The sequence below is a fragment of the Micromys minutus genome (assembly GCF_963924665.1).
Source record: "Micromys minutus genome assembly, chromosome: 6".
Classification (NCBI taxonomy): domain Eukaryota; kingdom Metazoa; phylum Chordata; class Mammalia; order Rodentia; family Muridae; genus Micromys; species Micromys minutus.
This window is the reverse complement of record NC_137975.1, coordinates 25,961,230-25,982,565: the sequence shown is the minus strand read 5'-3', so window position 1 is coordinate 25,982,565 and position 21,336 is coordinate 25,961,230. Positions and strand designations below refer to the sequence as shown.

Sequence of the window (21,336 nt, the reverse complement as noted above, 5' to 3'; positions counted from 1 at the left end):
CATAAGATTAATTGTTCTTTTAATGAATTAACATAAGCCCATTCCAGTCCCCACCAAAGACCTGAATTTACACTCCATCCTTTCAGCCCCATTAAAACAGCAGTCTGAAGCAGTATCGGGTGACCTCCAGGGAAGGTGGGATTTATGCATTCTTGCCTAGTTCTGGCTTTCCCCTTTGTAAAACTCGGGTAGTTTCACCACACGTTATACTTGAGGGTAGGGAGAGGGAGGGCATCACAGGGTGGTAAGGAGTGGGAAATGGGGACAGTTTTCTGTTGGATTTAAAACATTTCATATTGAGCCTGTTAATTTAGGGACTTGAGTTGTTTTTGTTTTTTTATGACTTTAATGGCCCTCAGATCCATCAAGATGTGAAACTCGCAAGTTTGGTGTGCAGAGAAGGTACCTGGGTTTCCTTTGATCTCATCTGTACTCTCTCCTGCAATTGTTTTCTTTGCCACAAGCGAGCCAGCCAGCAAAGCACCTCTGCCAGAACCATTAAGCTATAAGAGACACAATAATATTTTGGTTTGAATTTTGCTGCTGATGTAGAAGAATCTGTTTTTCATTGCTTACTTTGAATTCTTTCTTCACTTCCACTTAACCCTTCTAGCTGCCACCTCCTGCCTTCATTGCTAGGCATTCTAGATTGCCACCCTAGAAACAGGCTTTGGCTCTGCCTTATACGAGCAGATTAGAACTATTTCTTCCTAACAGGAAGACTCTTAACAAGTAGCTAATGTTGGAACATGGGAAATAAGCAATAATGGAACAGACATGGCTGCCTTTTAATTCTACAGTTCTGCAGGTATGTCCAAGAAAGGCCTTGACTTTGAAAGTATACAAGCACAGCTTATTGCTCTCACTAGCTCTTACTTTATGTATATATTTAATATAGGCAGGGCCTCATGTAATCTCAGCTGGTCTTGAACTCACCCTGTAGCTGAAATAACTTTGAAATTTTGATATACCTGCCTCTACCTGCTCAGTGCTCAGATTACAGGATTTGTCACTACATGTTTATGGGGCTAGAAATTGACCCCAGGGCTTATGGCAAGCTTGGCAAGCCTTCTTCAAACAGAGCTACATCCAAGCCCACTGGCTATTACGCAGATCAGGTGGTTAGAGTTTTTTGAGGGGAGTCACCTATTTCTCTTAAAAGGAAACACTTTGATTTACCAAGACACATTGCTATTTCTTACAGTCAAAACCAATATCAAAGAAAACTTTTCTAATGTTCTAGTCACAGGAAAAAGAAAACTTTAATTTAGTTTCCAAGTGTAGAGTCATTTGGGGGTGAGGTTGTTGATGTTCATGACCCAAATCATCAGCAAATGCGTTTGAGTAGCTTTGGTTTGATATAGCTTGAACAAAGTTATAGTGAACACAAGAAGAAAGGGCTGAAAATTGTGCTTAATTACAGAGCACTTTTTGAGAAAAGATCTACAACTTGCTTGATGCCTTAGGTTTCTAGTGCTCATTTTCTGTAACCCTACAGTGATCTTCCCAAGAAGAAGGAGTTCTGTGCCATCACCATTTAAACAGAGCAAGGGGGAGTCCCTCATCCCCTGGCTGTGCCAAGCCTTGGTCTTCCTCACACCTTCTGCATCATCTCTTATACTCAGCCAGGAAGGAATCTCATACAGCCCAGGAAAATGCCTCTTTTCCAGGGAAGAGTTCAGATTGTTTTATCATCAGCCCTCCCTCCTTCTCAGGGTTTCAGTGCTGTTACAGACAGAAAGCATCTTACAAACTCCTAACCCAAATACTGTTTTGCTTCAGTTGAGACAGTTTTTACTGTGTTTAGTTGAAAGTAAAGAAACAAAGACCTTTGCCCTTTTCTTTCTGCCCACACACATTACTTTGTAGAGTTGAAACTTTACATTCTCCTTAAGACCTTTTCTCTAAGCTAAATAACTGCAGCTTTCAAGCTATTTTCCCTACACAGCTTCTTTCTCTCTGTTTCTTTTTTTTTTTTTTTTTTTTTTTTTTTGTTTTGTTTTGTTTTGTTTTAAGTTGGGACCTCCCCCAATTCTGGGGTCTTCTGGCTTTTGCGGCGTTTCTTCTCTCTCACGTAGGTGTTGTGTTGCATGATGTGGGGCCTTGGGTTTGCCGGGGACTTTTTCTTCTAATCATAGTCTCTTGTTATTTGTCCTACATTCTTGCTTTCCTTTGTTGAATGCCACCTCCTCCTTTATTCTTTTGGATGATTGATCAAAACAAAAAATCATCCTTCCAAGAGTGGTGATTGCTTCACTCTTGGATGACTGTCTGTTTGCTGCTGCAGACACGGCTCTGGCTGGAGTTACTTCTAGGTTGCCATGCCATCTTTGGCCTACATTCCTTTCACATGCACAGTCTGGGTGGGAAGGTGGTGTTGGGAAATGGTGGGTGAGCAGCATGTCCTGAAGAAAGTGACTGTGTGCTGTTTTGCAGTGCTTCATTTGGTAAAAGTAGTGACCCCACAAGTCCCTACATTTCAGCCAATCGCAATTCATCTCCTGCTACCTCACCCATTACCATTGGTTCATCAACCTCTCGGGGCAGCCAGTGGCAGCCTGCCTCTTCTTGCCCTGCACCAGTCAATACAAACACTACTGCATCTGTGCAGCACGTCAGGTAAGGCTTCTTGGAGCCATTTGAGTTGCATCGTCACATAATGCTTCCGAAAACACACATGAGGTTTGAAGCAAAGAGGCTTTGTCAGTGTAGGAGCAAGTTTCAATTCCTGTGACAGTATCCAGAATTTAATGAAGATGTTACTAGCTGGTCAACAGTTGCTTATTGAATAACATTGGATCCACATCATTGTCTTGATGTTCAGGGGTCAGTCAACATAGTACAATTGTTCATTTCTTAACCATCTTTCCAGTTATGATTACAGTTTTAGAGTCAGACCCATGATAGTAAATTATGTATTTAAAATGTTATATATTTTACTTATTAGCATTCAAAGTAAGAATCTTATGTATTTAGTCTTTTGGAAGATGATATACAAACTCAGATTAGAAAAAAAGCTAATTCATGTTCCAAAAACCTCCTGAAAGCCTTCTGAGAAATGCTAATTAGTCTTCCTGTGGGAGCACTAAGAGGAGAGAGGTTTGTGTTTTCAGGAACTGTTTTGGGAGCTTATCGTTCTGGTTTTTCTATTCATCTAATGACAGCATTGCAAAGTGTCATTGTGAAAGCACATCAGGCTTTCAGTTCCTTTTTGTTTTGTTCGCTTGGCTTGATTATTTTGAGGCAGGGTCTCACAAGGTAGGCCTGATAGCTTTGACCTCACTATTTAAACCCGGTTGACTTAGAACTGAGAGACTGTCTCCTAAGTGCGGGATTGAAGACATGCACCATCACACCTGGCTGACACTCTCTCACACTCACTTAGTTTATGTGTATACCTGCTTGTGTGTGTATAGTGCCTGCTGGGGCCAAAAAAGGGCATTTGACATGGAACACCATTTTGGAGTGGTTGTGAGCCACTCATAGTGGGTGCTAGAAACTGAGCCAGGGTCCTCTGCATGAGCCTCAAGTGCCCCAAAGCAGAGCATTTCTCCAACCATCAGCGGCACTTTGCACTACAGGTTTTTACCCTTTTGTGGGTGTTGGAGGCTGTTTTGTTTTGGTCATAATGCTTTATAGGTCTTGTGAAAGAATGAAAATTTAAAAAATAGAAATGATGGTAGTGTTGTTACTAAAATACCTGTTATGGTGGTACTTGGATGATGTTTGTCAGCTTACTAGATTTCTCTCTTTGAAATAGTCATCATTAATCTGGTTAGACAGAACTATTTCATAATGAATTATCATTAATACTGTTATAATTATGTAGAGATTTTAGCCTTATGACTCCATTAGTAACACTGTGTAGTTACATAGAAATTTATTAGAGTCCCATAATAATACCGCTCTGTTGGCGTTATGTATATTATCACTAAAGATGAAGGATGCAAACAGGAGGGTAGGAGCTTAACTTAGTGGCTTAGCATGCCTAAAGGGCCTGGGTTCAATCTTCAGCACTGAAGAAAGCACAGAGCTGAAACGGCAGAATTTTGTTGGACCCTGTTTTGTGATAGGCACTGGACTAGTTTCTCTACAAAAGGGATTTGTATGCTGGGGTTATGTTTACTCACATGCAGCAGGAAGTCTATGATATTGCTTTAAGTATTAAAGCTTCCTCCTTTCTTCTTATGTGTAAGAAAGCTCAGAAACAGGGCTCCACATTAAAAAGATCCAGTGCTTGTTGTTTACTTTATGGATTCTATTTCCAAGGCTTGCTTCACAGAGTAACCGCTGGAGCTGTAGCCATGATGGCTGCATTCTGGTAAGAAGTCATAGGAAAAGAGGAAGCAGGGAAAGGGAGACTTCTACATGTAATACCTTTTCCAGAAACTCCACATCTATGCTGTGTCTCGTGGGATATCTTGTAGGAGACAATGAATTTAGTCAGGTAACCCCTGCCTTGAGCAGTCATGTCATTTATATTTTCATAAGTAGTCCCCTGCTATATTAAGCATTCTATGTATTTTTAAATGAGGAAAGTAAACCATAAGCTTAATCATCTGCCCAGATCACATAACCATTGGGGACTAAAACAGGTTTCATATCCAGATTAGCTGATGAAAAACCCATCTGTTTTGTCAAGTATTTTTAAATACCGAGTTTATATTTTATTGTGGGTACTACTTAAGTGGTGTATATGTGTGTGTGTGTGTGTGTGTGTGTGTGTGTGTGTGAGAGAGAGAGAGAGAGAGAGAGAGAGAGAGAGAGAGAGAGAGAGAGAGAGAGAGATTTGTTTTATAATCATGAAAACTGCATGATTCGATATTTTCTGTACTTTATAGGTGAAGATATAAGTTCTTTAAGTTGGTTGGTTGGTAGCACTCTGTGGGTCTGTTGTGCAGCACTCCCTCCCATCGTGGAGCTGTCTCAGCTGCTCTGACAGTTTGCTTGTAAAGTTAGAACATGTTTCAAAATAATAGTAGCATCCCACTGGACAGGAAAATAAAATGTCTGTTATTTCAACAGTCTAAGAAATCGCACGTTTGGCAAGATGGCTCAGCAGGTAAAGGTACATTGGGCACAAGCCTGGCCACCTGAGTTTGAGCCCCAGAATTTATGTAAAGGAGTTGTCCTCTGACCTCCTCACATACATTTTGTGTATACAAGTGCACACTAATCAATAAAACTTTTTAAAAATTGCAGAAAAGCCAAAACATATTACTAACCCAAAAAGAAACTTTAGAAAGCTCTTATTAAGTATGATCTTACTGAAGGTTTTTTGTTTGTTTCTCTTGTTTTGTTTGCTTGATTTTTTTGGTTTTGTGGTGGGGAGGATGGAGTCTGTTTCCCAGACTGGTCTCAATCCTTGGGCTCATAGACTCCTCCTGAGAGTTACAGGGTATGCACATTGTTCCTGGGATGGCCCCCATTTCTTACATCCATGCATCTTGTTAGGTTTATTAGTATTCCTTGTATGCAAGTAAATCAGAGAAATTAGTCATCTTCAACTTTTTAGATGAGAAAATGAATATAAAATATCACCTTATGCTGAAATATTAATTTCTTTGGAGAATTACCTCGTTTTTTAAAAATATAGTTTCTATCTTCAAAATTGTTATATTTTTATGTTTCTTAATGCCATGTTTAGACTTAATGATTTGAATATTTCTTTTACATTTGTTCTAATAATGTGATTATTTGGAAGTGAGCTTATAGCTACTTGTAAACATTTCTGATAAAAATTGTGAGTAGGTGAAAAACAGATTTTTAACATTCATGCTTTTCATTGCTTTTCCCATCTCTGCAAGTATCAATTTTGGATCTCTGTTACCCCAGCAACAAGCTGTGACATCACAAATGATAGCTTTTTGGGTGGAAAGCCAATGGTTGCTCCTGACTCTTTGTTAAGAAACAAAGATCTTTTGACAGAAATGGCTTTAATTACACGGCTTGCTGTTGCAGTCTGTAGTTAAGGTTGCATATAGAACCCCGCTCCACTTCTGCTTCAGTCTCTTAGGCAGCTGTGAATGTAGAGAATTAGGCGCTTGGCTAAATGGAAGAAAGACTGCAGTTGCTGGACTAGGTGAGAGAGAGCCAAATAGACTGAGGTTGTAGAATACTTTTCAAATGGAGAATTCAAGAAGATGATCAGCCACAAAGACTTCCCCTGCCAAGAACTGAGGGAAGGTGGAGACTAACATTGTAAGTGGTTCTAGCGTCTTTTTCACCTGTGGCGACACCCTCTCTCTTTTGCATGTTCGGAGGGAGGTCAGGTGGTAATGAGTCATTAAGGCTCTCCTGCATATGTCAGTTTCTTGCCTTGTGCCACAGCTGATTTTTGTTTGTTCGTTTTTTAATGTCATGTAAAAAATATCCTATAACAAATAAGTCCTGGGCAGATATCAGACTAAATGTATAATCATACTGTTCCAATATTTACAAGCTCAGAATTAACAAACCAACAAACAAAATCTGAGCAAGATTCTCATTAGACCTGTGCCTCCTTTCTCTGTGCCAGCGCCTGCTGTACATCGAGCCTGACCATTCTCTTTTTGCTCCTGTCTTTTCTTAATTCCAGGTCTCCTTACAAATCCCAGGCTGATTCAACAGCAGACAGTACCCCACTGTGCGTGATCACCAACCGCCCTGTGCCAAGCACTGCCAATGGGGTTCCAGCTGCCACAGTGTTCTCCGCTGGAACAGACTCCTCTGTGGAAGCCCGGGAGAAGAGGAGGTATGAGCTTGCTGGTGCATTTGCAGGGCTCTGATTTCAGAAGAGATAAAGAAGTGGGTATGAAGTGTCTGACCCAAGCTCAAATAGATCTTAATTTACTGTCGAGTTACGTCTTAGCTTGGGAGGTTTTTGTGGTTGGTGGAGGTCTTATTTCTGACTGTGTAGCATTAGGCTGTGTGTGTAGTCAGAGCCTTTTCTCTCCTACTTGTCTTACAATTGACAGGCATATTTTTTGCCTTTTGTGATGAGGAGCTCAAAGCACAGAGAAAGATCCTTTGTTTTGTTCTGAGTTTTCTGTGATCACTTTGTACAGCAAAGTAATACTGTGATGAAATGCTCAAAGAAGCAGTGCTGTGTGCATAGATTTAATTCATGTGAGAATAATACCAGGGAAGGAAATGAATATTTAATGGTGATGTGGGGTTGTCACTCGCTCGCCTGCAGTTGTTGAGACTTGCCGTGCGCCCCTGGCTGGCTTCTTGGTCCTCTTGCCATAGCCAGCTTGAGACTAGGAATGCAGATGGCCGATCATGCTCTGCTGCACAGCGGTGGTTTTAGAGAGAAATTCCTAGAAAGCAGATGTAGATAGAAAAAGAGCAGAGCTTTAGGATAGTTGTTAGGATGAAGAGAATGTGGAGCGTGACAAAAGGGAGAGCCGTTGAGCACTGACTTCAGCTTGATGTCTCATGAAATCCAGTGTGCAGGCTATGGTATAGGGTTTTTAAAACTAGGAAAAGAACAAACCTTTATCAAGGTTTAGCTTTTTAGTTTGACTTACTTTCCATATCCAAAAAGATATTTTTCTATCTCTCAGTATGTGTGTATATGTGAGATGCCAGGAAATGTAATCTAAGAGCTACAGTACCTAACTTTTTACCGTACCTGTTTATTGTGAAGATAACCCAAAGCACACATTTTGAGAAAGAAAGGGGAGAAGTTAAGTGTATTGAAAAATAGCATGTTCCTGTTACTGTTCATTCATAAAGTTTTGAGGTAATCAATGATCTGGACTGATAGGGCTCTGAGCCAGTCACTGTCCTCTTTTCTTTTTAAAAAGGCATGTTTATTCATGTGTATGTGTGCATATGTGAATGCATGTGTACATTCATATTTCCTTGTGAATGTGTGTTGCTAGTGCCCTTAGAGGCCAGAAGAAGGGGTCGGAGACCCTGTAGCTGGAGTTACAGGAAGTTGTGAGCCTCCTGGTACAGGTTCTGGGACTCAAGGTCATGTTCTCTGTAGGAGCAGCAAGTATTCTTAAGAGCTGAGCTATTTCCCTCACCTCTCACTTGTCCTCCTTATATTTATGGAAATAGTTCAAAATCTGATACGCTTCTGGTTCCCAGTAGTTTGGTTAACAGATGTTCAGCCCGTGCCAGAGAGAGATGGTGTGTGTTACAGTGTGTTCACAGAGATCTGCGTATGAGTCCTTCTCCTGGTGGACTCCAGGAGGCTGCCAAGAGAGTGTGGTGCTTAGACAGAGGTCTGTAGGATACGTAGCAGCTATGAAAGAACATGGCGGCTATCGTATGCAGTCTCTTAACAGTAATTTTGTATAGGAAGTCATGCACGGAGCGATCTGTAACCCTGGAACTCAGGAGGCCGAGGTAAGAGGATTGCCACAAGCCACAGTGAAAGAACCTTTTAAAGGATTTATTTTACTTTATGTGTAAGAGTGTTTTGCCTGCATATATATGTACGCCACACGTGCCTGATGCCCAGGAAGTCAGAAGAGGGGACTGGATACCTAGAACTGGATATAGATTGTTATGAACCACCATGGTTGTAAGTACCGGGAATTGAACCTGGGTCCTCTGCAATAGCATCATGGTCTCTTAAGCTCTGAGCTATCTCTCAGCCCCTAGGGGATAAACTTCTAAGCAAAGTCCATAGCAAGTGATAAGTAAAAGACAGGAAATGATAAGTGGAGTAAGGCTGTTTGAAGAAACTGCAATATGTTTTTTGTTTAAATGAAACACAAAGGAAGAATGGTTTAACATGAGGCTTGATGAGGAGGTAGGCAGTAACTATATCGTGTCAGCATCTTTTGGCCAGTGATGAGGATTTGGGACTTATATGCTATGAATCATGATGGTCTGATAGAATTTTTCTAACAGCTTTATAAAGACATAATTATATATCACATTTAAAGTGGCAGGACATTGTTTTATTTTAATTTTAGATTTTTAAAAAATTTATGTGTGTGAGTATTTTGCCTGCAGGTATGCATGTATGTGCAAATGTGTGTGCCTGTGGAGATTACAAGACGTGCATTAGATCCCTGGAACCAGAGTTACAGATGGTTCTGAGCTACCATGTGAGTGCTGAGAACTGAACCTGGGGTGTCAGTAAGAGCAACAGATGCTCTTAACCATTGAGCCATTTCTCCATCCAAAGGCACTGGATTTTAGAATGTGGATCAGTAAGTGTAAACTATTGGCACAGTGAATTTTGAACATTCTCATTACTGTAATAGAACTCCTATACCTATTTCTCTCATGCCTAAGCAACTGCTGATGTATTTTCTGTTTTTCTTATTTTCAACCTTTCGTGTCGAATGGAAACGAGACGAGAGGTTATGCCTAGCCTCTTTCAGAGTGCATCCATGTTGAGGCAGGTGTCAGGACTTGATTCCTTTTTATAGTCTATCATTTGATATTGTTTGTTTATTCATAAATTGAGGATATTATCTCTACGTGTTAGCTGTTATGACTAATATTACTATAAACATTTATGTGTATATTTTATATGTATGTATTTCTCATGTATATACTAGTAGTGGATTTTGTAGGCAATATGCACTAGACAATTTTAAGCTTACGGTGTCATGAATTTTTTTTAAGTTCTGGCTTAAACTCTGTCTGAAGTTATTAGACAGGAGCGAATGAGTGATAATGGGTGTAAACAGACTGTTGCAGAAGAAAGGCACATAAGACAAATCAGGCTTGCACTGGCATAATGATTGAAGAAATGAGGAAAAGTGATTGTGGTAAAAATATATTTATTACACTTAATAATTTGGAGGAAGGAGGCCGCTGGATGCCATGCAATGTGTGGAGATCAGAGGACAGCTTGCAGCAGTTGGCTCTCTCATGTGGGTCCTGGGACTTGAATTCAGGTTGTCAGGATGGGTGGCCATGATTATTGTTACATTTATATGTAGCACTATGAATATGAAGGCTCAGATTTTACTGCCACGTGTGAGGACACACTTAACTGAGACTTGTAACTTACATGCCTGTCTAGCTCTTGAAGTGTACATTGTAAATCCTTTACCTCAGAGAAAAGGAAAGGAAGAGAATTTAGTCAAGGATCTGGGCAGGGACAAAAATGTAATTGGAGAAAAAAATTTACTACACATAGAATTTGGAATCCCAAGTCAAGACTTTAACATAAAATCTAGATCTTTATTCCTGAACATTGGGATCCTGGCACGAGCATTTAGTGTTATAAATGAATAGTCTTGTTAAGTGGAGGCTTGCATATGTGGAGCATCTGACAGCTATTTATTGAAGGACTCTGCCTGCTATATGTCGGTCAAAGATCGAAATTACAACATCAAAGGGGGAAAACCCTGTTTCCTGATCTTCAGTATTGAAAATCTATTCTGAGAAGCCAGGTAGGTAGATCAAATACTACTGTGTGATTTTTAAGTTCTATGAAGAAGAAATATATAAATTGGGACTGGAGCGGTAGCTTAGCCATGAAGAGCACTGTCTACTCTTGAAAAAAACCTAAATTTGGTTCCCAGCACCCACATCCAGAAGCTTATAACTTCCTATGTAGATGGTCCTGCAGCTGTTTGTATTTTAATGTTAATTCCACTTCCCCAAGAAGGGCTGCCCAGTCACTTACTCAAGAGGTGATGTCATCTGAACCTTCCCATTTTAATTAGAAAAATAAAGGAGAGCCAGTGACTGGGTGGGGTAAGGGGGGTGGAGAGAGAGGTCAGAGGTCGAGGGAGAAGAGAAACTCCAAGATGAGCATCCATAAGGATGAGCTAGATCCAGGTGGGCTTAATTGGTGTTAAATAGCTATGAACATTTAAGGATTTTATAGGTCTAATATCTCATACAGAAGGGCAGTTTGTATCTTTGTCCATTTGATGTAATCTTGTTGTGTAGAGGGTTTATGGATTGAGAATTGAATATATAAACTTGTATGAAAAGCAATCAGGCTGTAGAGTTGTGTTTGTGTTGAGTTTTGGGGTAACAAAACACCCCAGGACAAAGGCAGTCACAAGTGGAGTAAAACTGCCAAGAGAAGGGAGTCTAGCAGACAAAGAGAAACCTTGGACAGCTCGGACTGGGCAACAGAGGTGCATGTAGCTCCGTACTAAAATCAGGTGGAGTGAGACCTTAGGGCTGATAAAGAGAGAAGCCCTTCTTATTTTTTAATATTTACTGCAACATTCCTATATGGCCAGCTCCAGGGGTCTGATGCTTATTTTTGGATTCCAATCATATCTGTACTCATGTGCACATACCCATTCTCTCTCTCTCTCTCTCTCCCTCTCTCCCTCCCTCCCTCCCCCCCCCTCTCCCTCTCCCTCTCCCTCTCCCTCTCTCTCACACACACTCACACACTTCAAAAGGAAATGTATACATTTCTGTGAGGATGTGGACGAGGGGAATCTGAATCAGACTGTGTTGGTATCTAAGAGATGACTAGACTCAGCTGGAAATTAATAAATAGCAATGGGAGGGTGACTGATATTTTAGAGGTAACAATTTCATGAAACAAACAGCCTTCTTGTCCTTGAGGCTGTGGAAGTTAGCAGAAGGGAATGAGGTGTAGTCAAATCAAGTGGTGAAGGATGGATTAAGCTAAGTTAAACAGGCTCACTCAGAAGTCTTCTCTGGTCATCTGGGAAGAGTGGTGGTTGAAGGTGGGGCTTGGGAATGAGTAGGCTGTGGTATGTACCCAGTGAGATAGTTCTTGCCTTGCAGAAACTCCCAAATTAACATTCCACTGGATAGTCTTTGGAAATTGTGGAGCTCGAAAGGTAGGCAGAAACCAAATCAAGCCAGTTTTTGTCTGGGTTATGTTAAGAAACTTGATCTTCTGTTCTCAGAGCTGTGAAATACCATCATAGAATTTTCAGCAGGGGAATGACTTGATCACATAAAACATATCATTTAAGCCTTTACAGAATTTAAACCATTTAGTTTCTCCCTCTAGATGAGCATAAACTAAAAGGAAAAAAAATCAGATGTTTTGAAACAGCTACATTTTTCTTCTGAAAGAGCATGCTGAGTGATAATTCTTCTCTTTTGAAGCTTCAGCTTTCTCTGTAATCAGTTCATTGTAGAAGTGTTTTGACTCCTGCTGGAAAGCACAGTGGGGCCTTGAAGTCCTCATTCACAGGTCCAATTTGAAACAATTAGCATTGGGAAAAGTGGGGATTTGAAGCAGGCCACTGCAAGACTTAAGCAGCAGAAAGCCACCACTCAGAAATAATCTCCTTTTGCCTTGTAATTGAGTCACTTAGACTGGGGTGTGGTGGGACTAAGCACCCCATTTCACGGTTGTCTCTCCTCAGATGTTTTGTTTTCAGAAAGGCATTGTGAGTGTGTGTAGGACTGGCCAATAACCAATGCCAACCTTACCCTTCTGCCACTAGGTCGGGACTCAGTGAACCACTGATACATTGTTACGTGTACAAACCCAGGTGCAAGTTGTGATACCAAGTAAACACAATATTAACTTCTGTTTGCGGATTTCCCAGAATAATACCCATTCAGAATTAAAGTTTGATTCCAAGGCCAGCCTGTCTTGCTTTGGAGCCCAGAATATAACAGTAACCACAGTCCTCCAGTTTTTGGGTTGACCTGGGGACTATAGAAAACAGCAGGCTCATCTGGCTCTGAAGAGTCAGATGATTTGACTGGCAGACTGCAGGACAGAATGGCAAGTGGCCAGCAGTTGGCAGGTAGCTCTGCAGGGATACCAGGCCAAGTAGCAGCTGTCACAGTCATGTAGTGGTCAAGTTCATTTTCCAAAGCTCCAAGTCTTCCTTAGCAACAGAATATAAAATAATCCCCGGGTCTGATGTTAGAGTCTGATGGTGACTGTCTTTGCCCGCCTTTTCTCCTCTTTGTTTCCCTGTCACCTTTTCCCTCCCTCTAACCAGCCCTGAATTTTATATCACTTTCTTCAGATGTCCTTCCTTCCATCCACCCAAGAAATGACTATAAATAGTTTGTTTCCACAGGAAGCTAAAATTGCTTGTCCCTCTGAATAACTCACATTATATTCAGCTCTACTTGCTTCTCAAGGTGTGACCTATACAGACTGAGCAATCTACCCTCATACCAACCTTTGAGTCCTTTGGTGTCTCTTTAAGCTAGGTAGTTATTCCAGCTAATGTTGGAATGCTAGAAATTATAAAACAAATAATTAAGCCATCATTTTAAAAAACAACTATCTCTAAACCAGTTTGCCAATTTAAAAAAAAAAGAAAAAAAAGAAAAAAAAAAAAAAAAAAAAAAGCTCTCAATCTCTCTCCATTTTTGCTCTCAAATGTTTTCCTTGTCCAAACATCTATAGCAAAGTTGAACCTACTTTTTCTTTATTGATGCAGTCTTTCTTTCCTTGTGTGAATATTGAGCAAGAAGAGTGCAAAGTGTACATGATAATAGGCAACATGTACATTGAAAATAAAATAGCATCAGACTGTCCCAGGAGAAATTTTCCATGAAAGGAAAGGTGAAAGTCAGGTACAGCAGAGCACTGAGAAGGCTGAGGCAGGAGGATTAGAAAAACTGTGAGGCCAGCCTGGGCCTGTCTCAAACCCATCTCCAAAAGTCCAGAGTTATTAAGTGAGAGAAAGGAAGACCAGGCAGTGGTGACATGCACCTTTAATCCCAGCACTCAGAAGGCAGAGGCAGGAGGATCTCTGTGAGATGGACCCCAGCCTGGTCTACAGAGCGAGTTCCAGGACAGCCAGGGCTACACAGAGAAACCCTGTCTCAAAACAAAGCAAAGCAAGAAGGAAGGGAAGGAGAGAGGATCAATCAGTGTCACCAGGCTTAGTGGCAAGTGCCTTTGTATCCACTAAGCCATCTTGTCAGCACAATAAAAGGTTTACATTAAAGTTGCATATATTGTATTTTAGGCATTGCTACAGCAAAATTGACTATAAAAATATTAAGCATTTTTATATGTACTAGAAATCCCAAAGAGCTGCTTTATTACAGTAACATTCATTTTGTGTTAGTTTGGAATCTCTGTAACTGATAGACAAGGAGGTTAGACACAGGTAAGTGAACCCACATTAAAAACAGTCTCACGACCTGAGATGCAGGATCCCTACAGCATACAGTGTTTAAAAATTAAATTAAATAAGCAATCTGAAATCTAAAATAGTAGCACCATTTAGACTTTTGGATAAATTTTTTTCCCAAATCTTAGGTCTAGAGAAGCTAGGCACAGAAAGACACGTTTTAAAATAACAACATGAATACTGTCAAGTAAAGTCTTTACAGTTTGTGTAAAATATCTGTTTTCCATCAATTATTTCTAATTCTCACAAAGAAGAATTACAAAGAAGATATTCTGAGCTCTCATTTACATACAAAGAACAGGTCAGAAAGGGAACCTGCTTTACCTGAAATCACATAGCAAATACTCAAGTGGCATGCTAAATCAGAATTTTTCAGTACTGTCCAGCCTCCTACTGCTCTGTAGTTCCTTGGGTAGCAATGTACTATTTTCTATAATCATTTCTAAGAAGGCACATTCATGCTGAGTGTGGAGGGGTATAACCTTAGCACATAGGAAACTGGAAGACAATATTATGAGTTCAAGGCCAGCTTGGGCTATATATTAAGGCCCTATCTTAAAAAAAAGGCAGATTAGCAGGTCCCCACTTGTTGCTATGAGTCCTGGGCAGGGCAGATGACACCCAGGGGCCATTGCCCGCCACCATGTGGTGTGGACTCCATCACTGTGATAAGCAAGTATGTAGTGGAGAGACGGGAGAGAAAGAGAAGTGGGTCAGTTGGTATACTGTGAAGTGGGTCAGTTGGTATACTGTGAAGACAAGTGGGTCAGTTGGTGTACTGTGAAGAGAAGTGGGTCAGTTGGTATACTGTGAAGAGAAGTGGGTCAGTTGGTATACTGTGAAGAGAAGTGGGTCAGTTGGTGTACTGTGAAGAGAAGTGGAACTGGAGAGGGCAGGTGGTAAGGAGCAGCCTGCACTACCACCTGAGCTCATGGGGAGGTCCTGCCGGTGCTGCTACCAAGGGCTATGTCTGGTTCCCTGGGCTTGCAGCAGCAGGGGTCTATGTAGCTGTCTGTGGCCCCAAAGAGGAGTCTGTCCATTCTGCTATGTTCCCCACATCTACACAGAGAGCTGTCCCTGCCCCTTGCTGTCCCTGGTGGTACAAGTGACAGAGAGCTGCCCCAGATGAGCAGGGGAGAGCTGGTCCTATCTGTTGCCTCCTGCAGGAGAACTGGCCAACTCAGCACCACCCTGGCCTAGATCCCAGGCTTTGAGTTGGCCCACCCCAACATCTACCCCATCATGGCTTTTTGGTCTCCTTTTTCTTGTAGTTCTTTGGGAAGTTAACTTGGTTGTTTTACTGGTGTAGCTAGAGAAGGAGAAACTGCAGGTAGTGAGAATAAGATGTAGGTATTTATGAATAGCTGGCTTAGAACTTGTGTTTCTTCACATTCTTTATGAATATGAATAGGCACAGACTCTTTCGGCCTCCTCTTCTCCGGATTCCCTCAGCTCTAAGGAGAGGGATTTGATAGAGACATTCCATTGAGGGGTGAGTGTTCTAAGGCTTCATTTTCAACATAATGTCTGGCTGTGGGTCTCTGTATTTGTTCTCAACTACTGCAGAAACTTCTCTGTTTTTTTTTTTTTTACCTTATGTCTCTGCACTATCAAGTCTTGGGTTCTTGGTCACCCAGGCAGTATCCGGTATGGGTTCCATCTTATGGTGTGAGCCTTAAGTTAAATCAGTTATTGGTCGATCACTTCCATAAGCGTTGTGCCAGCATTTTCCTAGAATATTTTGCAGGCAGTACACCACTGTAGATACATAGTTTGTGGCTGGCTTGGTGTTTGTTTGGGTTTTGTTTGTATGTTTGTTGGGAGAGTGAATGGAATGCGTTTCTGTACTACAGACACTGAAATATAGTATGAAGACTGGGCGGCAGCTTGGTGCCTTCACTGAGTTGTGTGGGTGTTGTCAGCAGTGGGGCCTTGCTGTCAGTTTGTAGAGACCAACCTGTCTCAGCAGCAGCCTAGGTTGCTTGGAGATTCCTGTGGGGCCCCTTTGGCCAACAACTCAATTATGTGTAACTCAATCTTGGTATTGGAAATTTTTTTTTATGATCAGAGATGGCCAGTTGGGACTCTTGCTTTCCAATATGTGATGATTTCATTTAGATCATCTTCATTTATGTATATATTTTAGGAAGTGTCTACTATATGAGGTTTTCATACTTTCCCTCAAATGTTCCTTAACTTTAGCTGTCTTTCCTGTAATCCTTCCCACAGCTCTCTCTCCCTTCCCATTCCAGCCCCACCCTAGATCTATTCTATTTCCCTTCCTAATGAAATCAATCTGTTTCCTCTAACCCACTTGTTTTCAACCTGTGGGCCACAACCCTTTGGGATTCAAACAACCTTTTCATAGGGGTTGCCCAAGACCATCAGAAAAAATATATTTACATTATGATTCATAAAAGTAGTGATACTACCATTATGATATAGCAACGATAGTAATCTTATGGTTGGAGATCACTATAACATGAGGAACTGTATTAAAGGGTCTCAGCCTAGTCCCTTACTCTATCCATATCTCTGCCGTCCTGGGGAATGTAGCTTGGTTATCATTGATTTCAGCTGATAACCACATAGATGCAACCACATACATACCATATTTGTCTGAGTCTGGGATACCTCCCTCGGTGATTTTTTTCCCCCTAGTTCTATTCATTTGACTGCAAACTCATTCTTCTCTTAAAGGACATCTAAGTTGTTTTTCATTTCTGGCTATATGTTCATGGTTGAGCAAGTGTGTCTGTGGTAGGATGAAGCTTTTCAGTTTCATGAGGTCCCACATATATTGTTGGTCAGTGTGCCTGTGCTAATGCTGCTGTGTTTAGAAAGTCTTTTTAAATACCACCACTGACCACCTTTGCTCTCCAGCTCCAGGCCAAACCCAGAATCCTCTTCACAGTGTTCTTAGGACAGATTTGACCAATTAAATGGTAATCTGTTCCTTTTTGTCCCTGCTCTGTGAACTTATCAGGTGGCTTTTTATTGGATTTTCCTCATCTCTCAGAGCTGAATCCACAGATGTTGGATCCATTGTAGGAATCTTCTATGCCCTTCAGGTGGCAGCAGAGGAATGTCAGCTAAACTACTCCATGTACGCCATCAAAGAATCGAGTTTGTGTCTGATCAGTTTTCAGAGGAGCTTGTCTCCCATATTCCATTTCACTGTCTCAGGAAAGAAATAGCTTCTAGTACATGAAAGCCCTTGTGGATTTCCTGACACTTCTTCAGGGGACAGCAACAGACACCGGATGAAAAGCTCTCTGGGTTGCAAGTAGGATGCATGCTTTACCTTTCAATAAAGCAGGAGGTGTCTTCCAGGCAAGCTTTGTAACCATTATGTTCATTGTGTTCCTTCTGGGATATGCCATACCTTGTGTTTGCAGTATTGAGGATCTCTAACGCTCATTTTCTCCTTCAGTTCAGCATTGTATTTGACCAAATATACTAGGATTTCAGAAAAAAAGCAAGATGACTGATGGAGGATAGTATAATTAGAATAGGCTTCATGGAGGTGGAATTTGAGTCAGCTTTTATATATATGAAAGGCTTAGACTAAAGTAATTAATGATTTTGAAGTTTATTGTACGCCCCATCTGCTTCTCCATAGTACACGTTGAGGCTCAGATAAGTTAAAGAACTTTTCAGTAATCAGAATTAGTAATTAAAAAAGCAGGAATTAAAAACCTTGTCTACTGCCATTCTTTGACCTCAGCAGGACCACACAAGGGTATCTAAAATGTTAACCTGAGATGGACCATTCTACACCAAGAGCTTGCCAATATGAGTGTGATGATTGACTCTCTTAATGTCTTTAAAGGGACCGTAGTGGAAATGAGTATAGGGAACTGTCACTTCGGAAAACACAGCAAATGGAAACTTTCTATTTTCTTTCAAATTTGATGGGAAATGAAGGGCTTCTGAAAATCAGAAGAGAAGTTATCTTGTACAGCATTGAGTCATAATGCTAGCTGTAAGAGTTTTATCTTTGGCAGAGTTCTGGAACGTTGGGTAAGATATTTCTGTTTAAGAAGTATTTATAGGAGACTGGAGAGATGGCTCAGTGGTTAAGAGCACTGACTGCTCTTCCAGAGGTCCTGAGTTCAATTCCCAGCAACCATATGGTGGCTCACAACCATCTGTAATGGGATCTGATGCCCTCTTCTGGTGTGTCTGATGACAACGACAATATATAAAATAAATAAATAAATTATTACATATTGTTAAAAGAAGTATTCACAAATAGGGCTTAGCTGGGAGCATTTGCCAGATGATTGTTCCTGGTTCTTCTTTATATAACAGTCTTTCTTCCTCAGGGTCCTTAAAGTAACTCTGGGCCGTATATTACCTCTTTGCTTTATTTCCTCTGTAGGTGGTACGGAGGGTGCGATTCAGGGTCCCCAGGCACTGGTGCTGAAAATGGGCCAGTGATCCTGGGCATGGAAGTAAAATGTAGTGACACTTGAATTGTCCTTCAGGAGCCAGTGTCCATTATAATGAAATCAGTTGTGTTCATTGGTACACATAATTCATAAATAATGGGAAGTAAACCACAAGCTTAGTTGCTCTCTGACAAGTGTGCCCTGGACAGAAGATTTGTACTTGGCAGGCGCAGTTCTTCCCATCTTAGGACTCAGCTCTGGCCCACACTGTGCTCTGATGTTACCAGCTTCACCCTGCTTAGCTGCTTGCTGCTCTTGGAAAAGCCCCTGATTTCACTCTGTTTACTTCCCAGCTTCTTACTCACTCTTGAGCTACTAAAATAGAAATTCTTCTCCACCTGCCAACCCAGTGACATTGCAATGGCAAATGGCAAAAAAAAAAAAAAAAAAAAAAAAAAAAAAAACCAAAAAAAAGTCTCCTCTTCCTCCTCCTCTTGCTTTTCTTTTTTTCTTTAACTTTATATTGATTCTTTGTGAGTTTTACCTCATATACCCCAGTCCCACTCATCTCCTTATATCAGCTCTTTACTCTTGCAACACTCCCCAAAGAAAGTGCGCGCGCGCGCGCACACACACACACACACACACACACACACACACACACACACAAGCATAGAAAAATATCTCATCATGGAAGCTAGAGTGTGCCACAGTGTGCCCCATAGTATGTCCCTCTGTCTACACATCTTTACTTGCAAATGGTTTGAGGTTTCTGGCTTCTCCGACACCATCAATATTGGATCCTCACTGGGAGTCCTGGTTATCCCATTGTTGCTCTGTGTCATGGAGATCCTGTAGCCCTGGATCAGCAGACCAGCCCTTTCACTTCTCCCGCAGATGATGTAGATTTTCAGGTGGGCCAATTTAGAGCTCTGATCGGGGCCTGGGTGGTAGCTGCACTGGTCAGACGATGGTTGGCTCTCCCTCATCCACACCACCAGGGCAAGTTCCCCAGCACTGCTCAGGTTATTCCACTCAAAGCTGCCACTGGCAGGAAGCAGGGTCAGCTCTCATGCTCCCATACCCCTGGGGCTGGCTCACCCTGACATCTGTGAAGTTAGCAGAAATTACCATATAATGGGACAAACTCGGGGAGTAGGCTAATCAAACATTGCTGCCTAAGGGGAATCCAGGTTATCTCAAGAACATCACTGACCCATACATCAAGAGCCAGCTCCCGCTGTACTTGCAGTCAAGGTGCCTAATTTCCCAAGTGCTGCATCCTGCAAGAGGTGGGGCCAGCTCTAGTGCTCTCAAACTCTCGGGGCTGGCTCATCTTGACAGTCACCATCAGGGCCAGCTGCATTGTATTGCCCAGGCGCTGGCTCTCCCAAGTGCTGTAGCCACTGAGGGGCAAGGCTAGCTCTCCTGCTATCATGGCCTGCAGCCAACTCTACCAACTACTGCAGGTGATGAGGGAGAAGGGCAGGATGAGAGGCAGGGCCAGCTCACTTGCTTTCATAACCCCAGGGCTAGTTCTCCCAACTGCCACAGGTGGTGAGGGGTGAGAAAGGGATGGTATTATCCCCCAACCCACACTACCTCATGGCAGACAAGTGTCATGGCCAGCTCTCCCTTTCTCTTGTCTCCTGGCTCACCTGTGCTCCCTCTACCAGGGCCAGAACTACTGTGCTGCCTAGGGTGCTACAGCCAACAAGAGACAGGGCTAACTCACCCCCTCTTTTGATCCCAGAGCAGCCAGTTCTCTTGACTTCCCCAAATGGCGGGGGGGCAAGAGGTGAAGCATCACCCCCACATTCATTAAGGCATGGCCAGCTCTCCTGTGTTCTGGTCCTGGGGATGGCTTACCCATGCCCTACTGTGCTGGTACAGGTACAGGGCCCGCTCCCCCAGTTGCTGCAGCCAGTGACACAGCATGGCCAGCTCACCCACTCTTATGCCCCTGAGGCCTGCTCTTCAGACTGCTGCAGGTGATGAGGGGTGAGGCCATCACCCCTGCACTCATGCCACCTCAAGGCAGCTCTCTTCTCTCGCCCTCAGGGCTGGCTCACCTGTGCCCCCACCACCAGGGTCAGCTCTGCTGTCCTGTCCACGTACGATGTGGGACGTACTCCTGAGTGCAGCAGCTGAGCTAACTCTCCCACATTTGTGCCCACAAGGCTGCCTCATCCACATCTCTGCCACCAGGGCCAGCTCCACTGTGTAGCCTGAGTGAGGTGCAGAGCCTGCTCCCTGAGTGCTACTGCCAGTGAGAGATGGGGCCGGCTCTCCAGAGCTCTGGAGCCTGAGGGATGTGGACAGTTCTGCACAGCTCCTGGACATCCACGAGTCATAGACATCAACCCCAACACCTGCTGTTGAATAGCCACCGACCCAAACATGGCCGTCATCATGCAGCTGAGACTGGGATCTCACCATGGCCCCAGGTGATGCCTATTTCCAGGGGATGCCCCTGTCCTTCTTAATGATTGGATTCCAGGGTCTCTTCATCCTTTACCATGAACTCTCAGCAGCACTTTATAAAGTTCACTACTGTTCTTAAAAAATTGTCCCACCATGACCTCTCAGGTACTGTTCTTTCATGGCTCCCCTTTGTCATTCTGAAGTTTCTTCTGTAATAAGCAAGCATCTCCCCTTTTCTTCCAGAGTTCTTTCAGAGTTCTTTCTAACAGATCCACGCTAGCTGTTTAATCTGTCAGTGTTGTGTCCTGGATCTCTTGGTGCTCTTCATAATGCATAGAAGGGCTAAGTGAAGTGCTCAGCTTACTCTCTAGACATTCTCTAGAAGTAAATATGTGTGGCTATTATTTTCCTTCCCCTTAGCCTTATTCTTCATCTGTTTCAAGTATCATTATGGATTTTTCTTTTAGGGTTCTCAAGTCCCCTTAAGAAAAAGCCTAGAG

General features: G+C 42.3%; 1 protein-coding gene across 2 annotated transcripts in view; it reads left to right on the top strand.

Annotated features, from left to right (window-relative positions):
• Positions 1-21,336, top strand: part of PPP1R12B (protein phosphatase 1 regulatory subunit 12B) — a 185,028-nt gene that overhangs the window by 73,319 nt on the left and 90,373 nt on the right. For both annotated transcript variants that reach the window (XM_080918063.1, XM_080918062.1), the window contains exon 13: positions 6,578-6,733. In XM_080918063.1, the coding sequence (XP_080774189.1) occupies positions 6,578-6,733 (156 nt within the window). The remainder of the gene's footprint in view (positions 1-6,577; positions 6,734-21,336) is intronic.